At 34.0% G+C, this 22999-nt stretch overlaps 1 protein-coding gene across 6 annotated transcripts; it reads left to right on the forward strand.

Moving 5' to 3' along the window:
• Positions 1–211: 211 nt before the first annotated feature.
• On the forward strand, positions 212–22103 carry LOC105761952 (uncharacterized). Of its 6 annotated transcripts, XM_052633394.1 has the most exons (26): positions 218–725; positions 1430–1597; positions 2194–2268; positions 3591–3669; positions 4249–4313; positions 5050–5139; positions 5263–5352; positions 5484–5570; positions 5819–5902; positions 6703–6822; positions 7392–7420; positions 7509–7641; positions 13002–13041; positions 13149–13582; positions 14361–14905; positions 15016–15079; positions 15202–15298; positions 15411–15574; positions 15980–16105; positions 17178–17248; positions 20158–20220; positions 20398–20470; positions 21188–21307; positions 21403–21480; positions 21589–21639; positions 21734–22103. In XM_052633394.1, exons 1-26 carry the CDS (start codon positions 474–476, stop codon positions 21833–21835), a joined length of 3300 nt encoding a protein of 1099 aa, XP_052489354.1. In that variant the 5' UTR covers positions 218–473; the 3' UTR covers positions 21836–22103. The 6 variants fall into 6 exon arrangements, 4 of the variants coding, with proteins under 4 accessions (XP_052489356.1, XP_052489355.1, XP_052489354.1 ...); XM_052633395.1 differs by lacking the exon at positions 15980–16105 and having other exon boundaries at positions 216–725; XM_052633396.1 differs by lacking the exons at positions 21403–21480; positions 21589–21639; positions 21734–22103 and adding an exon at positions 20901–21005 and having other exon boundaries at positions 214–725.
• Positions 22104–22999: the final 896 nt, after the last annotated feature.

Here is a 22999-nt window from a genome sequence, read left to right on the forward strand (position 1 = left end):
TTTACAGAAAAGTAAAATATTTTTCAGAAATCATTTTACGAAAAACATTTTATTGCCAATCAAACAGACCGTAAAACTCAAAAATAGAAATGGGAGGAATTGTAAAAGTAGAAAGCAAACAAGGTGCAAGGAAAATAAGGACGTTTGTCCTGGAAGTCAAACCCTGTGACACTTCTCATTGGCTCATTGCATAAAACTCCAATAACTCTCTGACCGTTCCTTCCGTTGGAGCTTCAAAACTCAACTGCTCACTATTTTTCACCGCGAAATTTCAACCAAACAGTCCCTAACCCGCAAAAAGAAAACCAAAATCAAAACCAAAACCAAAACCAAAATCAAACCTAATCTTACTCGGTTCCTGAAACCTCCTTCACTCCCCATCCGATCCCAAAAAAGAAAGCAGATCTCTATAGAAGAAAAGAAAAGTCGTTGCGAGGCGGTGATGTTTGTTCTCGATCTGGAGTTGAAATGAAATGCAGCAGCCGCAGCCGAATCTGTTCCCCTTCGGCAGCGTTTTTGGCAATCCTTTTCTGTTGAATGCCGGCGTTGGCGATTTAAGTGACGCTGGATTTGAGAGCTCTAGGTTTTTCTTCTTGGTCCCGTTTTTATTATTTCAAGGCGGTGGAATGGATTTCTCCAATGTGGGGGAAAAATTCCTCAGCTCCGTACGTTCCGCCCGATCGCTTGGTCTCTTGCCTTCCGTTTCTTCTTCTGACCGCCCCGAGGTAAGCAATGTAGCTCAAGGTTTATTGAATCTTTTGATATTTTGATTCTTGAGTTTGATTAACAAGTCTTTGTTGAGGTTTATTCCGCTGCATTTTGCTTAGTTTTAAGAAATTTGATAGTTGTCATAAATTAGTGTTATTTTTCTGAAGTTAAATTAATTTGACTGAAGTGAAAGTTAGTTTAGTTGCTGGACTTGCTATAAGTGCTGCATTCTAAACGACTCAAGGCTTTGTTTGGTTGTTACTTTTACTACTTCCCTTTTTCCTTAGAATTTTGCTACGAAGCAAATAATAATGCACGTAAACTGAACATATGACTAAAATGCAACCTTGAATTCTAATATAATTGTCCACTATAAAAGTAAAATCATGCGTTTTGTTTAAAAGAAATTAAAAAAAAAAAATCTTCAAGGGCATTATTTACTTTTTATATCTCTGCGCATACAATTTTTTTATTTTTTTTTATTTTTGAGGCAAAATGCAAGTAGCAAAAGTAATTTCTGAACGGTCTCCAAGGAAAACAAACAAACAAACAGTGATAGAACTAGTTATGATTCTTTTATGTTTATTAATCTTGCTGGTTTTGTGATTTATATGTCAGTCATGGTCTTTAGATGTTAGTTGATAGTTCTTATTGTCATGTTCACAAGCAATCTTAACTCAAATGAGTTGTAATTTCATATGTTCTTTATTATCATATATAGGTTCCTGCCCGAGCTGCAGCAGCAGCTGCTATTGCTCGTGCCCTTGCAGGATTGCCTCCTCATCAGAGATATAGTTTTCCCTCGGCTTCCGAAGAACTGAGGTCAATATATGGAAGCAGACCTCAAAGTCAAGTAGTTGAGGAGCTGGAGGAAGACTTCTATGAAGAGGTATTTCTTGGATATTTATGAATAGTTACACAGGCATTAATTTTCATTTCAGAACCACTGTTGATCCTTGATAGTGCAATGCAAAATCAGTGAAGCTGTATGTTTATAATTTCAGCTTCTGTTAGTTTTATTAAGCTGAATACTAAGGAGTTAATATGGTTGCAATTTTTTTTGTTTCAAGTTTTATTTTTTTAGTATTTCTTTATTGCTCTATTTCTTCTATCCATAGTAGTCATATGCTGAAAGTATATGCTTTGAATGCATAGCGGGAAAGGACATGAAAAATGCTGTTAAAAATATTGCTGGTGTGTTCTTGCTTTTCCATTTCTTGTTGGATAAGAGATTTTGAATACAGAGAGGAAGGGGGTAGGGGTGAAGGGAAGGAGCAACTGCAACCATAGTTCATTGGAAGCATATAAGAGATAGTTTGAAAGGAATAAAAAATGGAACAACTAGTTTCTGTTTAATTTATTTATTTCTATTCTACTCAAGCATGGCAAATTATTTTTTATGTTTCTTCAATTTGTTTCCCTCTAGTTTTTTAAAGTTGATTTTAAATATGGTCAAATTGTATTAAAAAAGTCTATCTATGGCAGGAGTTTGATCCAATAAAACACATCCTGGAGAATATTCCTTCTGAAGAAATTGATCTAGAACATTTTGAGAAACAGGTATTATTTTGATTTATTTATTTTCTTTTAATTTTCTTTTTGAATTAGACTATTTCCTATTCTACTCATATTCTCTGGATTCACTGATCAGACTGTTAAAAAAGGTGAAAAGAATGACTTAAATAGCGGTTGTCCATTTGGCACTTCAACTATTTATGTTGTGTGAATGTCAGAGTTTTAATGCTTTATGTATTCCTTTCTTGGTGATTTTGATCCAATGAATATTGGTCAACTGCTGTTCACTACAATGTTCAGATCACCTAAATTTTTTGTTTTGCCTCGAGCAAATGCTTTTTTTTTTTTCATTTTTTATATTGATTTATAGTGCATATTATAAGTTATGCATTTGAAATTAGTTTGCTTACTCTCTTCATGAATAGTTAACCTTTATGAGTCATAATCCCATTGCTTGCTGTAACTTGTTTCGTTGTCCACAAACAGTTCTTTGCTCATTGTTACGTGTTTGAACACGCTAATAACTGATTATTATTTGGGCATTTGATCATGAGGTCTTCTGATAATGACAAAAGGTGTTGCCTGAGTTATCAGTGGGCTGCTTTTTTGGTTTTTGTATTGCCTGAGTTTGACTAAGCAAGTGAGGAGCAAAGATCCTGGGGTGGACACTATTCCAGTGAGCTAAACATGTTTATGATTTATTCCTTGTAATCTGTGCATAACCTTTTCTTTCCTATACCTAATTTTACTTTTCAAGCATTTCAAGAGAAACTTGTTTGATTCTCTGAAGGCTATAACAATGGAGAGGTATAGTGTTCATCATGGCTTTGAGGACATTTGTGTTTCCATAGTTACTTTTATTTTCTTGAATTATGCCCTTTCCATGAATTCAATGATTATGTACTGCTAGTTGATATGGTCATTTGCACAAATCAATCCAGTACCAGGCCCTTTCTCCATCACCAAGGTTTCATCAAACTTCACTAATGAGAGTTCAGATTGAAACCATAAAAAAAAAAAGAAAGGTTCCAGATGAAAGTAGCTATCCATGGAGCTTTAATGTATATCTTGTTAGCCGTTTGATAATTTTTTTTATTACTAAATTTATAAACTTCTACTTATGTTAAATATGGCTGATTAATTTCACCTGTTTGAGCATTAGCTCACTAGTTTTTTTTTTTTTTTTTGAAAAAATAGGTAATTAGTTGTTAAATGAGGATTTGGCAAAAGGCTGGAGAGGGAGGTTATGTATTCTGTTGAATGTTCCTGTTTCTGGGAGTTCATAATGGATTGCTATGAGACAGCTTCCTCTCTGGAATTTTCATTAAGTTGATCTATTTGGTCATGCATCTCCATCTCTTTTGTAGGCCACTCTTAGATTAGCACAACTGGACATAGTAGCAGAACAGTTATCCCATCGTGTCATGGAGCATCATGAAGTAATGGGTAAGTTTTCTAATGAGATTTCTCACATTTTCACTGCAATTGCAAGGATGTAGACTCTATTATATAAATTCTTGCTCACCTATCAATGATTAAAATAAAAGGCATGTATTTTTGCATCTTTGAATGAAGTTGTCAATTGATATTTTTAAACTCACTTTTCCCAACCCATACTTTTTTCAACTGCAACAACAATGCCAAATTAGGAGTCACTAATGTTGGCCCCATGTTGCTAATTACTCAGTAAAGATTGAAACATTAGTATGCTTATTTGTAAGTTTAACTTGGCATGATGCGTTATAGTTTTGGTTTCATTGATGTTTGTATTAAGATATATACTTTATACATATATCTGTGGGGTTATACAGAGTGGTTGATTTGGTTGTCTTTTGGTTCTTTCTTTAGTTAAGGGGTCAATTTTTTAATTTAACTATTGCTTTGGAGGAGGGGCTGGAAGTGTTTAAGATTTTTTATTCTATCTTAGATTTTAGTTATTGTGTGTCCTATGTTGATGGTTTTTCAGAGGTTCAGAATTCATTTTGTCTTTCTTTAAGTGAGGTTTTGATACGTGCTTTTGGCCAGTGAAGGGTATGAATTTGGTCAGGGAATTGGAGAGAGACTTGAAGGTTGCAAATATCATCTGCATGGTAAGCATATGCATTGTAGTATTCATGTACGGTTAGGGGTGTTCAAACGGTTGGTTCAGTTATTAACTGAACCGAATTACTATTAACCGAATTATCCGAAATGTAAAAATCTTTAACCGTTAACCGAACCTAATTTTTTTTCAAATACATTAACCAAACCGAAATATTTCGGTTAATTCGGTCGGTTAACCAAATTAACCGAAATTTATATGTTTTTGTCTTTTGGTTAAAATAAGTATAAAACATATAAAAAAATACATTGCTAATGTTCATTTTCTTTTTCTTTAATAGTTCAAAAAATTATATTATATATAATATATATTATTTATTTCGATTAATATAAAAAATAATAGTTCAAAAAATACATTGCTAATATAAAAAATATATTATATATAATGTATATTATTTAATTCGGTTAATTACCCTATTTCGAACCGAATTAACCGATAACCGAAATTTCAAAAAATCATTAACCAACTTCCAATTGAACTAAATTCGGCCACCGACCAATTAACCGGATTAGATCGGTTCAGTCAGTTAATTCGGTTTTAATTGAACTATGAACACCCCTATGTATGGTTGTTAAAGAACCACTTCTGGAGAAATGTCTGCTTATTTTTTCTGTTTGTTTCCCTGTACCTGGTGATTCTGATAACTACAGTTGATATTACCAGTACAGCTGTTATGCTGCTATTGGATCTGTAGCTCATTAGAGTTTGCATTATGGTGTTTGTAGAATGGAAGGAGGCATCTAACCTCATCGATGAATGAGGTTTCAAGGGACCTTGTTGTGAATACTGATTCTAAGAAGAAGCAAGCTCTTATGGTAAACCTCTCTTATACATGCCTTACCAATGCCTCTCTTTGACTGTGACTATGTATTCCTTCCTTTTTGACTCTCTGGGAAGAAAGAATAATGTTTTAATATTCTTCATGGTTCTCATTACAGGACTTGCTTCTAGTATTGGCTGAACTTCTTCATGCACGGGACATGCAAATATCTCTTGAATCCCTTGTTCAGGAAAATAATTACTGCAAGGTAGTTTGTGCCAGTAAGCAGTAACATAAGTTTCATTGCCTTTGATTCTTCAGTTTTTCCCTTCAATTTACTTTATCTTAATTATTTTCTATCACTCTAAAAGAATTCACTGAGTATAAGTTACTGCACAGGCATTTCAAGTACTATCCGAGTATCTACAAGTACTTGATAGTTTCTCAGAGCTCTCAGTTATACAAGAGATGAGCAATGGTGTTGAGGTGAGTATTAACTTTTTGTTATGTAGTTCTTACATAATTTTTATCAAAAGGTATTTATCTTTCTGTCTCCCTCTCTTAGTTTCTGTTTCTATATATATTAAGAGCGTATGAAAGCTATTTGTTAAGTTGTGATGCTGCATCTTATTTCTCTGGACCAAATTCTTGTTCGTTCTTATTCCTTGCTCATACCCAATTATGGATTAAAACCTAAAGTAAGCTTCTTTTAACTATTTTAATTATTAATGCAGTTTTGGCTAGGAAGAGCTCTTCAAAAGCTGGATTCACTCTTGTTAGGAGTGTGCCAGGAGTTTAAAGAAGAAGGCTATTTAACTGTCAGTTTTTATTCCCTGCCGCCAAATTATTTTATTTGTCTTAAGCGTTTTTAAACATGAAGTGGCTGCCTCATGACAAGTTCAATTTATGGTCAATATGCTTGATAAAATGGATGATGTATCATTTTTGCACCTTTGTACGGCTATATTTCATTTGTATGCATGGAATACTAGTGACGCAGATTAGAAGATCGGCTACTGATGCTTGATACTTTGAGCATGAGAACTATCTCAACTTTGTTTTGATATTTTTTACTAGTGAAGATACTGCTGCGACCTGCTCCCTTGCTCCCTTTTTGATTTTCTGCTGGTCTAGTGCTTGTGTGTTTTCTCTTACTTACATGGAGACTAATCCAAGTTTTCTATTTAGTTTGTATGCGCATTAGAAACTCCTTTGCTCTATAGTCATTGCTGGAACTCTGATCAAGGTTATTTAGTTTTCACTGATAGATAATTGCACTATTTTTATTGATAATAGAAGTTTTTATTATAGTTGCTGAGCTAGTCATTCTTTGCCTATGACACATGCTTGGGTTAATCAATTTTAGAAAATTTTAAATTCTTATATAGTATTATATTTTTTTCTTCACCAAAATATTCAACTCTCCTTCTTTCTCCTCTGGATTGGCCTTTTGGGTTGTTTTGCAATTAGCATAAATCTTCTCATTCCTGTAGTCTACATGCTAGGCCTTGTCAAGTTTATTTACATTTTTCTCACTCTTTTGAGGGAAACTGCATATTATAGTGTTTTCATTATTTATTCTTTCAAAATTGAGGTTAGTGTGTCTGTTTTGCTTCAGGTGGTTGACGCATATGCTTTACTAGGAGATGTCTCTGGTCTTGCTGAAAAGATGCAAAGTTTTTTCATGCAAGAAGTTATCTCAGAAACTCACTCTGTTTTGAAGAGTATTGTTCATGAGGTATGATGTCATATTAATGTTTTGGCAATATAGATGGTAGATTCTGGGAAAATACGTATGGCACCTCAGTTTTGTTTACTACTTAATTTTAATATACTAGTTACATACTCTAGAAAATTATTTTAACCTACATGGTGATAAGTATGTGATGTGAAATTCTAGATTTGAGGCCTTCTCCTTTACAATCTATTAATGTACATGATGCACTACTTGATAAAGGATGCTGAGGTTACATAGTGCCTTTTCTAGGTAATTATATTGATACAAATTCAAATTTAGTGATTTGGATGATAATGTGTAGAGTTCCATACATAAACTAGCAGTCTTTTCCAGGGAGAAGGAATCTCGATTACACTGGTTGATCATTATGGACAGGAAACCATTAATAAAAGAGAGAACTAATCATAAATTTCTTGTTTGAGTCTTCCTCTGCTTCTCACTTTTGTGTAGGTCATTTTCTTGGAAAATTCTCCTTGGTCTTCTTTATGTCCTCTTTGCCTTTTGCACCTTATGATACTATTTTTTTCACTGTCTTATGATAGAACTTGATTGATTTATTAACTTTTCAGGATCAAGATGCACATTTGCAAAATAGTAGGTATGCTTTCTAAACTTAAGTAATTTTGTATCAATTATGTCTTGATATTTTGCCATGATCTCTAACTTACGTTTTGATTTGACTCCAGACTCACCTACAGTGATCTATGCCTTCAGATACCTGAATCTAAGTATAGGCAGTGTTTATTAAAAACACTAGCTGTCTTGTTCAAATTGATTTGTTCTTATCATGAAATCATGAGCTTCCAGCTGGAGAATGAGGTCGACTTGAATCCTTCCTCTTTTGCATTTGTTTATGTAGAAAATTTGTTGTTGTTTTAGTTCTAGTGACTATTTCTGCTTAAAAATTCCTGTTGTATACAACTATTTCTTCTTGTGAAATTTATAGAATTTGTTGGAATCCCTATAATTAAGGATAGAAATCTGTTGGAATCCCTATAATTAAGGATAGAAATCTTACCTTATTACTAGTAGTTCCATTGTAAATAGAAACTAATCTCGATTCTTGATTCTTAGGAAATTAGGATTTGTTTCCTTTAAAATGGTTATTCCTCTCTTTATAATCGTAAACTAAAGCGGTAGAATTACAATGAATTGTTTCCTCCGGGTTTTTCATGGCATCGAGCTTTAGGATTCATTCGATCCTATTTTTTCTCTAATTTCCTTCCTAAAAATTCCTTGGTTTAGTCCTCCAATGGGTGATATCAATGAAAATTTCTCTAAACCGAGACATCACAAATAACTCGAATATCAATCGGGAATCACTCAAGGTGAAATTAATTCCTCCCTTATAATCACCAATCATCGGCTAAATGGGAAGAACTTCTTGCAATGGTCTCAATCGGTTCTTATGGTGATTTGTGGTCGTGGCAAATTAGGGTACATCAATGGAGAAATTCCACGACCAACCATAGCTGATCCTACTTATGCCACTTGGGAACTCAACAATTCAATTGTAATGGCTTGGCTAATCAATTCGATGGAAGGCCATATAAGCCGCACCTATCTTTTTTTCAAAACTGCAAAAGACATGTGGGATGCAGTCAAAGAAAACTACTCAGATCTTGGAAACGCCTCCCAAGTATTTGAGATCAAGCTTAAGTTAAAGGATATCCGACAAGGAACACTCGAGGTAACTCACTACTACAACAATCTGAAAATTTTGTGGCAAGAACTGGATATGTATTATGAGGCAAATTGGGGTGAAGGCGTAGAACACAATAGGTTTATGACCCATCTCAAAAATGAACGTCTTTATGAGTTTTTAGCAGGACTGAACCGTGAGTTAGACGAGGTCCGTGGCCGAATTCTAGGCAGATCACCTCTTCCAACGATCGTTGAAGCATTTGCAGAAGTTAGAAGAGAGGAAAAGCGTCGTCTTGTCATGATGGGAGATCCAAAGGAACCTAAACCTATGACCCCGATTTCTAACCGTCCTACTGAATCCTCTGCACTCATCTCCAAAGGTCCACAGCCACAAAAACAACGTGCTGGAAATGATTCTGGATCAACAAGACCATGGTGTAGTCACTGCAATCGTGTTGGTCATACAAAAGAAAAATGCTTCAAACTCCATGGCTATCCTGAAAATAAACAGAAGGATAATAAGACTGTCATGTTATCCTCCACTACTGTTGATGATGTTCTTGATGTTCGCTTAACCAAAACAAAACTTGAGACTCTCCATAAGATACTTGGTACTCCCACTACTCATGGATCTCTAGCCACTCAAGGTACTGCCATCAACATTGCTTTTGAATCTAATAATCAATCTCCTTGGATACTCGATTCGGGCGCCTCCGATCACATGACAGGTGACTCCATGTTGTTTCACACCTACACTCCTTGTCATAACAAATCCCGAATCCGCATAGCTGATGGTTCTTACTCACTTGTGGCTGGAATAGGAGAAGTACAAATGACAGAGAGTTTTTCTCTCGATAAAGTCTTACATGTCCCAAACTTGTCTTGTAATTTACTTTCAATTAGTAAACTTACTAAGGATGAAAAAGTTCTTGCCGAATTTTCTGCAATTGGTTGTGTGATACAGAAGTAAATCGGGAGGATGGTTGGCACTTTGCTAAAGTTGATGATGGACTATATATTTGGAATAAAAAAAGATTACACAAGGGGGATTGGCTCTATCCACTCCAAAAGAGGACACTATTATGTTATGGCACCGTAGGTTAGGACATCCAAACTTTGTGTATTTGAAAAAACATCTCCGCTGTTATTTCGAAATAAAAGTATTAATTCCTTGAAGTGTGAAATTTTCCAATTATCTAAACATACCCGTGTGCCATACCCATTAAAACCACATATTCAGTCCCAACCTTTTTCGCTAATCCATAGTGACTTATGGGGAGCCAGCCGAGTGAAAAATATTACAGGGGCTAGATGATTTATAACATTCATTGATGATCATACTAGGGTCTGTTGGGTTTATCTACTCTAAGAAAAATCTGAAACACCCGAAGTATTCCAAAATTTTCACTCAATGGTTCGAACCCAATTCAACTCTACCATACATACCCTTTGTACTGACAATGGGAGAGAATACTTCAACTCTGTCTTAAGTCCATACCTTTCTGACCAAGGCATTATACACCAAAGCTCTTGTCCTGACACTCCTCAACAAAACGGGATCTCTGAGAGAAAAAATCGTCATCTCCTTGATGTGGCTCGAGCCATAATGTTCACTATGAATGTTCCAAAATACTTGTGGGGAGAAGCTGTCCTCACTGCCTGTTATCTCATAAACCGAATGCCATCAAAGATCCTCAATTTCCAAACACCTCTAAATACTCTTTTAAAGGCCTTCCCTCTATTTCATGTTCCTAATCTTCCACCAAAATATTCTATTTGTAAAGCTTTGTCCATAACCATCAACCAAATCAATCCAAACTTGATCCTCGAGCCCACACCGCATCTTCATTGGATATTCCCTACACAAAAGGCTATAAGTGTTACTCACCAACATTGCGCGAATGTTTGTCTCTCGGGATGTTACCTTCTTTGAAAATGAACCATACTTTGCGACATCTCATCTTGGGGAGATTTTAATGAAGATGAGACCTTAATACTCTCCTCATTATACCTCCCGATCCTACTACTACTATCACAAACAAACCTATCCAGATTTAGTTCTTTGTTTCCCACAATGCAAGAAGAATTTAACACCGTCCTTCCCAATAACAATACCTCCACCGAAGTACAACAGCCACCTGATCAAGGAAAACAGCAAATACAGGTTTACTCCCGACGGAATCGTTCTCCTGAAACTGATACAGCAATGCCAATTACATCTCCAACCGAGGATTGTTCTGAAACAGAAGTCCCACCTCCGTCACCATCCATCTATCTTCCAATTGCAGTTCGAAAGGGTACAAGGAGCTGCACTCAACATCCTATTTCTCAGTTTGTATCCTATGGAAATTTATCTAAGTCTTACAAAGCTTTTGTGACTAATGTTGATTCTGTAAAAACTCCAAAAAATATAGAAGAGGCTCTTGAATCAGCTGAGTGGAGACAAGCCGTGATGGAAGAAATGAAGGCCCTCAAAAACAATGAAACATGGGAAGTCTCGAATCTACCTAAAGGGAAAAAAACCGTAGGGTGCAAATGGATTTTCACTACGAAATTTAAACCCGATGGCCATATTGACCGATACAAAGCTCGACTTGTGGCTAAGGGATTCACCCAAACTTATGGTCTCGACTACAATGAGACGTTTGCATCGGTTGCCAAGCTAAACACCGTTCGGGTCCTGCTATCTCTTGCTGCCAACCTTGATTGGCACTTGACTCAATTGGATGTAAAAAATGCTTTTCTCAACGGGGAATTAAATGAGGAGATGTACATGGATTTCCCACCCGGGTTTGAAGAAAACAAGGACCAAGTGTGTAAGTTGAAGAAGTCCTTGTATGGGCTGAAACAATCTCCACGAGTGTGGTTCAGCCGATTTGCAAAAGCTATGACTAGCAGAAATTACATTCAAGGACAGGCAGGCCACACCATGTTCTACAAGCACTCAGAAGAGGGTAAATGCTGCATCCTTATCGTTTATGTCGACGATATAATATTAACAGGAAATGACTCGAGCGAAATTTTGAGATTGAAAGAATTTCTTGGTACAGAGTTTGAACTTAAAGACTTGGGGAGTCTTAAATATTTTCTTGGTATGGAGGTAGCAAGGTCGAAAAAGGTATCTTCATTTCCCAAAGGAAATATGTTCTTGATCTCTTGTCGAAGTTGGTTTGATGGGCAGCAAACCAGCGAAACTCCTATGGAGTTTAACCTTAAATTGGGAACTAATGAGGATGGAGAAGAAATCGATGGGGAGATATCAACGTCTAGTAGGAAGGCTCATCTACCTATCTCACACCCGTCCGGACATAGCCTTCAAGATGAGTGTTATTAGTCAAGATATGCATGCCCGAGGGAGAAGCACCTAGAAGCTGCATATAGAATACTAAGATATCTAAAAGGAACTCCTGGTAAAGGCCTGTACTTAAAGAAGACTGTCAACCGAAGCATGGAAGTTTACGCTGATGCAGACTGGGCAGGTTCTGTTAATGATAGACGCTCTACAAGCGGCTATTGTAGTTATGTTTGGGGTAATCTCGTGACGTGGAGGAGCAAAAAACAGTCTGTGGTAGCACGCAGCAGTGCAGAGGTAGAGTATCGAGCACTATCTCATGGTATATGCGAAGGAGTTTGGATACAAAGACTTATGGGAGAACTAAAAGTGCCTTATACCAGACCTATGAAGATGTACTGTGACAACTAGGCTGTTGTCAGCATAGCACACAATCCTGTGCATCATGATCAGACCAAACATGTGGAAATAGATCGTCACTTTATAAAAGAAAAAATACACTCAGGAGAAGTATGCATCACCTACCTACCTACTAGACAACAAGTTGCAGACATGTTAACTAAAAGTTTGAACAGAAACATGTTTGAAGAACTTATTGGCAAGCTGGGTTTGATTAACATCTACACTCCAGCTTGAGGGGGAGTGTTGGAAGCCCTATAATTAATGATAGAAATCTGTTGGAAATCCTATAATTAAGGATAGAAATCTTACCTTATTACTAGTAGTTCCATTGGAAATAGAAACTAATCTCAGTTACTAATTCTTAGGAAATTAGGATTTGTTTCTTTTAAAATGATTATTCCTCTCTTTATAATCTGTAAACTAAAGCAGTAGAATTACAACAGAATTTTTTCCTCTGAGTTTTTTCAGAATTTTCTTTTCCCCTTAGTTAGCTTTGGGAATTATGGAAAAAGAATTTTGTGGACATTATAGAGTATCTAAGGCCTGGAAATCTAGCTGCTTTATATTAATTTATATGGAAGAGCTAAGTTAGTGTGGGAGTTATGCAGTTCCCTGCTTTGGCTTACATGGTTTTCTCTTTTTGTATAGTTTCTGTTGAGACATCAGTATAAATCTATTGTAATATATGGTATATAAGTATGTGGATCTATGTGGATTTATATGAAATCTTCTGTGGTAATTCTAGGGCCCTTTGTTTGCTCCTGCTTTCTTTCCTATTTGTGGGGGTTCTATCTCTTTTGATTTCGTCCATTTTGAATTTTTTTATTTATTTTTGTTGCAGGCTTTAGAGTGCCCATCAACAAATGCCAAATTGATGGAAGGTAGCATCTTTTTGTAAATACTATAGAGGTTGATCAAAGTGATTCAGTTTCTGAAAACCCTTGCAATTCCAATGGGTTAACTGCTCTTTCCCCCTCTGAATCTGTAGACAGGACACCAGGTTCATCTTCCTTAGAGGAGTCTACAAGATCCACTTCCTCAGCTGATATATCTGAAGGGACCTATTATGGAAATGTAGAATCCCATCAACCAGTTTCTGAGGGTAGAAATGGTGATGGTGCGACATCAAGCAGTGGGTCTCCATGGTATCATCTAAGGAAAGAAGCCATAGCTTTTGTGTCACAAACCCTGCTGAGGGGACGGAAGAATCTTTGGCAACTTACAACTAGCCGGGTACTAGTACTGCTTTCTTCTTCTGCTGCTTCTACAAGCATACATCAATTTTTGAAAAATTATGAAGATCTTAACACATTCATCTTGGCTGGGGAAGCCTTCTGTGGAGTTGAGGTAGTTGAATTCAGGAAGAAATTGAAGGGTGTTTGTGAAAACTATTTTTCAGCATTTCATCAGCAAAATATATCTGTAAGTCGGACTTTACACTTATTCTTCTTCATGGTTATTGTTCTTTTTGTTATTGGTTTTAGGTGTGGAGGGATTTAAAGTTCAGGCTTTCTTCGGAGGCAGGGTGTGGCTATCTTTAAGTTGTTTCTAATCATGGGATTCATTATTTTCTTCTTGAAAAGTAGAGCAACTCACTTTTTTCATAGTAGAAGCACAGCCCGGTATTACAGCATTACAAAACTTGATGTCAAAACAAGAGACTCATGCTCTGAAGACGAAAAACGGAATAAAAACAGTAAAATCAAAAGTACAAAAAATAGGAAGCACTCTACACAGTAACAACATGCCACCAGAGAAATCCAAAGCAAAGTTGAAAGACCAGAAAACACAAACCAGCACTTAGAAATCATAAATTCTTGTTTGCATTGTTAGTATTACACAGATAATATTGACAGATTTTCGGGCCTCTTCTTATGGGCAATATTGCTTGTAGTAACTATTGATTTGGGAATCATTTGCACCAATTTATATTAAACTTTGAAAAAAAAGTGAAACATGGAGCACTGATATTGTGGGACTGATATCAGTGCTTGCATGTTTATTCTTGCATATAGTATGTTATAACACTCTTTTGTCTGTAGGCATATCTTGCTGTTGCATAATGCTGACACTTCCCATTTATGGCACCAACAATATTGGGAATTGTTGCTAATTTATTTCTGCAATCAATTTATTTCCTTCTGTCATATTATCCTAACAGTTGAAACAGGCAGGAGCTTATTTTCTGTTTCCTTTTCAGGCACTTAAAATGGTTTTAGAGAAGGAAACTTGGCTTATATTGCCACCGGAGATGATGCAAATAATTAGTTTTGCTGGTCTAGTAGGTGACGGGGTACCTTTTATTGTAGCATCTGATGGTAACTCCTCTAAGCCTAGGGTACTTCACACTGACAAATCAGCAAAAAAAATTGACAGAGTTGCCAAGAAGAGTGGATTTTCTTCTTGGGTTAGAAATGGAAATCCATTTTTGCTAAAACTAAGTGGTAGTGCCAAAGAAGCTAATGATTGCTCCCCGCTTAGTGGAGCAACCTCTGGTGAATACGAGGGAAATGTTCATAATCTTCTTGTTGATATTGTCTCTTCCTGCAATGGTGATGTAAACCATATCAATGGCTCCAATTCTATATCAGAAGAGGAAAATGAGGATTTACTTGCTGACTTCATTGATGAAGATAGCCAACTCCCTAGTCGAATATCACAACCCAACTTTCCAAGAAGTCGCTCTTTGCATTTCAGTAATGATGAGTTTACAGCACAAACTGGATCATCTGTTTGTCTTCTAAGGTTAGTGCTATACAGATAAAGAAAAGTATGAATCTTGCTATTAAGAGCTGAATGCTGATTATGTTCTTTATGTGAATACAATTGAGCTGTTTTCTAATTTTTAAACGTAGGTCAATGGATAAATATGCAAGGTTGATGCAGAAACTTGAAATAGTAAATGTTGAGTTTTTCAAGGTGTGATTCTGGTTAGCCTTTCTTTTCCTAAGCTTTACTTCTTTAACTGCTGAATTCGATCCGAACACTGATTTTTCTTTTCCCCTTTAAATTAGTCTTCCTGATTCAATATATTATTGCAGGGCATATGCCAGTTATTTGAGATGTTTTTCTATTATTTATTTGAAGCCTTTGGTCAGCAAAACATGGGTTCAAGTGGAAAGGCCGACTCTCTTACTTGTAAGTTAAATTTTTGTGAATACATGATGGAAATTCATTTGTCTATTAATATCTCTTTCAGTTATGTGTTCATTACTCATTTATACATTTCTTTTTTTGTGCGTAATCCTAGATCGGTTAAAGAGAGCCTTATCAAGAATAACAGTGGATTGTGATCAGTGGATCAAAAGTCCATCAGGATCCTTATCATCTACATCTGCACATGCAGATGTGACACGTACTGCTCCTCAAAGTTCAAATTTTGGTCATGCAGCAGGCGTGTCATTTGGTCTAAAGGTATAAAGTAAATTTCCTTGTATAAGGTATCTACTGATTGATAGGATGATATTGATATGCATCTTCCTGAAATTCCTGTTCTTCCCTGGATTGGATGGGCAAAACTGCTCATGGTTAGCAGATTCTCTTGTTCTCTTTTCACCTTCTGTATTATTTGGGTAGATGTATTAATGTGATATTAACTAAGAACTAGAAAAGAATTTCGTTTGTTGATGCAATAATTTTCATAAAAATGCTATGCACTGACTCTACAAAAAGAATACATCGAATGCATAAAAATACATACTGTTTCCAATTCTTGATTACTTCAAACTAAGGTTCCTTTCTTTGTATTTTGTTCTTGATACTGGAATGAAGCATTTGGAAATATATGTCCCTTTAAATAACATGACCCATATGTTGCAGGAAAGATGTGCTGGTGCTGATACTTTAGCCCTTGTTTCTCGTATATTGCATAGATCTAGAACTCATCTCCAATCATTGCTGCTTAAGAGTAATACAGCTATAGTTGAAGATTTCTTTGAACTCGTGGTATGTTTCTCATTTTCAATAATGTGGGTTAAGGAAATTCAAAACTTAAGTGATTTACGTTGACGTACATTTTGGTTTTTGTCTGAATAAGACCAGAATAGTTATTAATTGACAATATAGGGCCACTGTGAATCCACATTAACTGGAACTGAAAAATACTAGCAATAAGAAAAGGTATTTCAAGACTGTCCTGATTTGTGTAATGAGGTATTTCAAAAAAGATGAGTTTTATTAAATAAATGGTCAATGCTGTAAACGATCAAGATTTTAGTTATACCTTCCATAGAAAAGCAAGTACTTTGTCCGTCTAGACAAGAATGGGGGTCACTTTACTGAATCTTCTGAGTGACTTTGTCAGGTCAGTAATAGAGTATTGGTGACCTGGAGGACTATAAGTTATAAAAAAGTGCAAAGTTTAATCATTTCTCTTTATTCATACATTGTGTTCTGTCCAAAAAGTCAAAATGCTGGTCATAGTCAATCAACCAACAGTGAAATGGAAATAATTAAAGGATAAAGACCTAGTAGAGGAATTATCATACAAACAGGTACAAGCTTACCCAGATAACTGATCCAAGTAGAATGCAAAAGTAAATGCCACTGAAAGAGCTAAAGGATGCAAAGCTTGATAAAAGAAATTTAATTTCCCATTTTACTGGCTTATATTAGTTTGATTGAACTTTTTTGCACATATTGAACACATCATAATATATTCAAGCATTTGTTTTGTACTAAATACATATCGAATTCAGTGAAATCATTCTTTGGTGCAATGTATGATAAAAATATGTGAATAGTAAATCCAACCAACCAAGCCAGATTCTTTGAACAATTAGTTGTGGGAATCTGTAAATTATGAAAATATAGGCTCTTGAAGGGTTTTGACACCATCTTCTGCTAGATACCTATGATGACCGTATCAAATAAGTTTCCCTTCGTTTAATACATTAGTGAAATTCATTATTGGTTTTCCAAGTTAGTTTACTTGTCTAATCAACTGCATCTAATTATATGTATATGTTGAATTTTATGTATTCTGATATTCTTCCATTAAGTTACTTTCTATTGCCAGGTGGATTCAGTTCCAGATCTTACAGAACACATACATAGGACAACCGCAAGAGTACTGCTCCACATTAACGGGTAAGATCATTAAATATCTCTTTTGATGGACAACCACGATTGGTTTCTCTTGTAGAAGCCAAAAAACAACCAAAAGAGTGCATATGAACAAAAGCTAAAATCTCTTCTGACAGATCATAGACTTTCATGGAAAAGAAAAACCATAATCTTACTTCTATGAATCATTAAGATTGATTACATGATAATATTAGAAATTTCTGCATTTTGATCTGTGACTTGGCTTTTGCTTTATGGTAAAATTTGAATGAAAATGCAATAAAAAAGCAAGGAGCAAAAGAGATAATCCTTTGTTTCTTATGATTTTAGAAGTTGATATCCATGTATGCACGTCTATGGCCTTGTGAATGCTAGGACTGATTTTAGGATTAATTTCTTCATTCAAACTTGTAATGTCCAAATTGCTGCAGTAGTCTTTGATTGCAGCTGAAGTCCATTCCAAATTGATTGAACCAAGGAAGATTAGAGATGGCAAAACGAACCTGAGCCCGAATACCTGACCTCAAAATAATCATGCCTCAACATGTCCAAACTCGATTTGACCAAAATGTTAAAAAGCCAAACCTAGAAAAACCCGAACACGAAATAACCTGAACCCAAAATGGCCCGAGATTGAAATGGACTGAACTAAAAAAAGTCCAAACTTAAAAAAGCTCGAGCCCAAAAAAACTAAACCCAAAAAACCTTGAACATGAATTTAATACTAAAAATAAAATAATCAAATTTTTAATTAAATGTTTTTATAAAAAATAATAATTAATTTTATTCTAGCATTTTAAATAAATTGTTGAAAATTAAATTTTAATATATTTTATATATGATGAAATAGTAATTTTTAAGAAAGTGGGATTACCACTACCATTTAGAAACAGAAAAGCTTTATGCCTTTAGTACCTAATTTTGAGTTTGCTCTCTTTAACTTCTTGTCTTAGCATTTAGCAGTATTATTTTAGCTTTTGATTCTTGAAATATAAATTTGCATTGGACCGTTTAATTTTATTTTAAATGATTTAAATATAAGAAATATTTGTATATTATAAAGCAATATCTATATCTCCTGCCCTAAGTATTGGTAAAAAATATAGTATAAAAACTAAAATTACAATAAATACTTTTTAAGGAAAAGATAAAACAATACAATCTAAGAAATAAGAACACTAAAGAAAAACCTCAAGCTCGAATTCTAATTTCATGATTCACAAATTAAATTAAACGTAAGAACATACATGTATGTAAAACAATGATTAAATCAATAAAGATGAACGGTAAAACATGCATCTTATAGCAAGTTAAGAAGTTGAAAAAACAAATTAATAAATAAATATAGTTGCCCGTGGGAGAGAGATAGAAAAGTTATGTAGGGGTTTTATTACTCTAAAATATATATTAAGATTCATATAGTAAAGCAATAATGAAAATGATTTAAAATTTATGTTAAACATTTATTGTGAATAATTTAATAAAAAACATAATACCAAACATTGCTAGTAAATTGTTATTAAATTCATAAAACCAAATTTATCATTTTTTATTTTATAGTAAATAGCGTCAAAGATATATATAATTTGTTAAGATTTGTTCATTTATATAATAAAACTATAAAACCATCATGAATGTCTAGATTTTAAAAAATATAGCACATATCATTTAATTTAATTTTGGTAATTACTTCATCAATATACTTTTGTGTTATCGAATGAAAGAATAGGGTTTGAATTTTTATTAGTTGAGATAAATAATTTTTTAAGTTAATAAAAGTTTGTTTCTAAAGTTTTATATTTAAAACATATAATTTATGTAATCAAATATTAATACATGAAAGTATAATTTATTTTAGAATTTAAAAGTATCATATATTTTTAAATGATTATTATATATATTATTATTTAGTATTATATCATATCAAACTTTTAGATTACTTCACATGGTAACATTTTTAATAATAAAAGTTGAATGCCAACTTATATTGTTCTCGTAAGCGTAATCTTTTGCATTTTACAAATGTATAAAAAACTTGTTTTATTTTCTAAAATTTCTTGTTTCATAATGAATAATAATATAAAAGATAATTTATTATTCGGGAATCAAGTTTACCTTATCAAATATTTTAAATGAATTTTGGTATATCATATCTTTATAATAAAATTATTTAAAGCAGTTGATTTTATATAAAAATTAATGTTAATATCATTTTGATGCTCACAAATATAAAATAACAAATATTGATTTTAATAAAATATAATTAAAAATATTATATTACAACAAAAGTTTACTCAAAATAATAATCTAATAATTTATATTGAGATGTAAACATTAAAGTTATGTATATTAATTACATCTAATATAAAATAAACTTGAACTTAACCTGAACTTGAAACAATTCAAACACAAAAAAAAACAAACCCGGTGAAACTTGAAAAAACTTGAACCTGAAATAACTTGACTTAAATCTGTCTGATTGCCACCTCTAAGGAATATAATCTGAGGTAAAAAGATAAATAAATAGAGTTGAAATGTTCTTAAACTGTTGTGTCCAAATGCTGAATTGTGAGAAATGGGAAGGAGAGTAAACACAAATGGAATGGGTAAACACAAATGCTGAATTTGCAGTCTATCTGAAAATCCATCAAGGTTCATGACTATAATTTCAGTCTGTGGTTGACGTGGGATAATATACTAGAATTTAGTTTCTCATGCCAACCCAAGTAATATTATGTTGCATGCTTTTGTTTTTTGTAACCAATTAAGTGAACGTTTGCTTTAGCTGTTGGACTTTTGATATTCTAGAATGAATCAACATTTTCAGTGAGGTATTTAATAATATTTATAGGCTGGCGCAGTACATTGCTGCTAGTTGTACAAAATTGCTTGTGTCTGGACTTTTCTCCTAAAGAGCTGGAATTTCCTGGCAGGTATGTTGATCGAATTGCTAATGCAAAATGGGAACTGAAAGACCTTGGGATGGAGCACAATGGGTATGATCTCTCAGGATCTTCTTTCATTACAAGTCATTGCTTTCATTTTGTTTTTGTTTTTTTTTTTTCAGTTTTGTTAACTCATATTTGCCCATAGATTCATGCCATTATCTTTGCTTTAATAGATCCTTGATCACCATTTGATGAGGTCTCTGACATGAGTTGTTCAATGAATAGGTATGTGGATTTGTTGTTAGGAGAATTTAAGCACTATAAAACAAGGCTTGCTCATGGGGGAATTCACAAGGAGGTAACATCATCCACCTTCCTGTTAAATTCACCAAAATAACAGAATTATTGAATTACAAAATTGTTTGCCTATTGCTTTTCGTTGCCACTTGATTAACTGCTCTTGAAGGAACCATTCATGTTGGAAATGATCTAGTTTGCGAATTAGTTAATAATACTGGGTTTTTGGTTATCATCCTAATATGATAATCAGGACTGGAAACTAAAATTACAAATGTTAAGGGAGGAAGAAAGAGAAGAAAACATTATAACCAGATTGGACAATGATAATGGTGACTTAAAGTCCATAATAGAATGTGAATTTGCTTCCTTTGCAGTAGCTATAGTGGAACATAAAGGCTACATTAGTCTTAACTCTTCTTTTCTTTTTTGCACTAACACTCATGTCTGACACATTCTTTGTATGGATATGGCAATTTGATCTTCTAAAGATCCTCCAGATACATGAAAAGACTTGGAAAAAAATGAACACACCTATATCGGATGCATACTCATATCTGACACTCACATTGGAGTTTGAGTAACATAGGATAAAGGTGAATATGAAATCAGAATCTAATTTGCAGAAAGAATTCAATGGATTGATGTTTAATGTTATTATTTTTCATGAATCTACTTGGTTATCATGTCTTTGCTTTTTGATGAAAGAATACACATCAATTATCAGAAATGTGAAATGACCTAACATTAAACTCGAACTTTGTTTTCTGTGAGTTAGGTTCAAGACCTTCTCTTGGACTATGGGCTTGAAATTGTTGCAGAAACTCTTATTGAAGGTCTATCACGAGTGAAAAGATGTACTGATGAAGGACGAGCTCTCATGTCATTAGACCTTCAGGTGATGATTTAAGTTTTGACGGGAATTTGGTATGTAGTTCCCATGCCTTCTTTTCATCTTCATCAATTTTAGGGACTGAAACCTTTTTCTTTCAGGTTTTAATCAATGGCTTGCAACACTTTGTCTCCTTGAATGTGAAGCCAAAGTTACAGATCGTTGAAACTTTCATCAAGGTAACTGCATAGCTAACATGGTTGATTCAGAAACCTATGCTGTAATCGCTATCCTTCATATCAAGTTCAGTCAAAATTAATAGCACTCTCCATGTTTGCTCATGTCAGGCTTATTATCTCCCTGAAACTGAATATGTACACTGGGCACGAGCTCATCCTGTAAGAAGTCTTCTGTGCTAACGTTTCATTTTCATTCACACTTTATCTGCTATTTTTATAACTTAGAAACCTGAAAAATACTTCTACATTGCAGGAATTCAGCAAGAATCAAATTGTGGGATTGATAAACCTTGTTGCTTCAATGAAAGGTTGGAAAAGAAAAGCCAGGTTGGAAGCGCTAGAAAAGATTGAATAAACAGGTACATAGCCTTGGAATTACAACTTAAAGTTTCACTTTCATAAATTGATTTTTTTGGTCTTTATAACAAATTGATATGTATATCTAATAGTTTCTGGATTCCTGTTTCTTAAATTGAGTGCAATTGGGGTTTGTGTATCTTCAAAATGTCACTGTTTATAATACAAAGAGTAATGATGTCTAATGTAATCTTGAGTAACACTTTCTGCTAAATAATGAGTTTACTTTTAAGTATGGAAGCTCAAGGATATTTTTTCCCTTAAAAGTAATCGCATTTGATATTTTAATCTGATATATGCACGAACTGAGTATAGTGTATGATCCTTCACATATATGCAAATATATATATATATATATTTAAATTGTGTTTATCAGATGTATATACTCATAATTGCAAATCCGAATGGAACTAAGATAGCTTTTGAATTAAAGCCAGATTCATCATCTTGAAGTGCTGATAATTGGATACTATATTATAATTCCATTAATTTGGAATAAAATAGGAAATATTGATGGTAATATTTTATCTGAGACATTAAATTATGCATGTAAAGAGTAGTTAATTAAATTCATGTGTTAATGAAAGGTTAATTTGGGTTGTTTTATCTGGTCGAAAACCAAAGGTGATTGATCAAGGGAGTCAAGGGTAAGTATTCTTGTTGTATATTTTTAAGCAAAGTTTGGAACGAAATGAAGCCGAAAAAACCTGGCTCGGGTCTTGGACAAAGGTTCATTTTTGTAATTTAAGTAGGTTTATTTGGAATATTTACTAGTGTGGTAGCCTGGTTTCACATCGGGTTAATTGTTAGCGTTAAATATGTATTTATCTTATTGGTAATTTTGGAATAGAGAATTATATTGCTCTCAATAGACTGAAGAAATATACTATGACCTCTTAAGCTGGGTATGTACAAAATATGAATAAATATGATCATGCTAGCTAAATTGATACGCTAAATATAAAATATTTATGGTAGTGAAAAAAGTTCTTCAAATATCAATGATTTTCTTGATAAAGGTTGGAGATTAATAAATTACTATATTGTGTGGAAAACAAAACTTATGGCACGTGCTTCATTGCATTTTGGAGTTTTAAAATGTTTTTAATTGCCGAAGTAATGAAGAATATTTGATTTTTAAGTCAAAATTGTGATGAAAAGT

The sequence above is a fragment of the Gossypium raimondii genome, chromosome 7 (assembly GCF_025698545.1).
Source record: "Gossypium raimondii isolate GPD5lz chromosome 7, ASM2569854v1, whole genome shotgun sequence".
NCBI lineage: Eukaryota > Viridiplantae > Streptophyta > Magnoliopsida > Malvales > Malvaceae > Gossypium > Gossypium raimondii.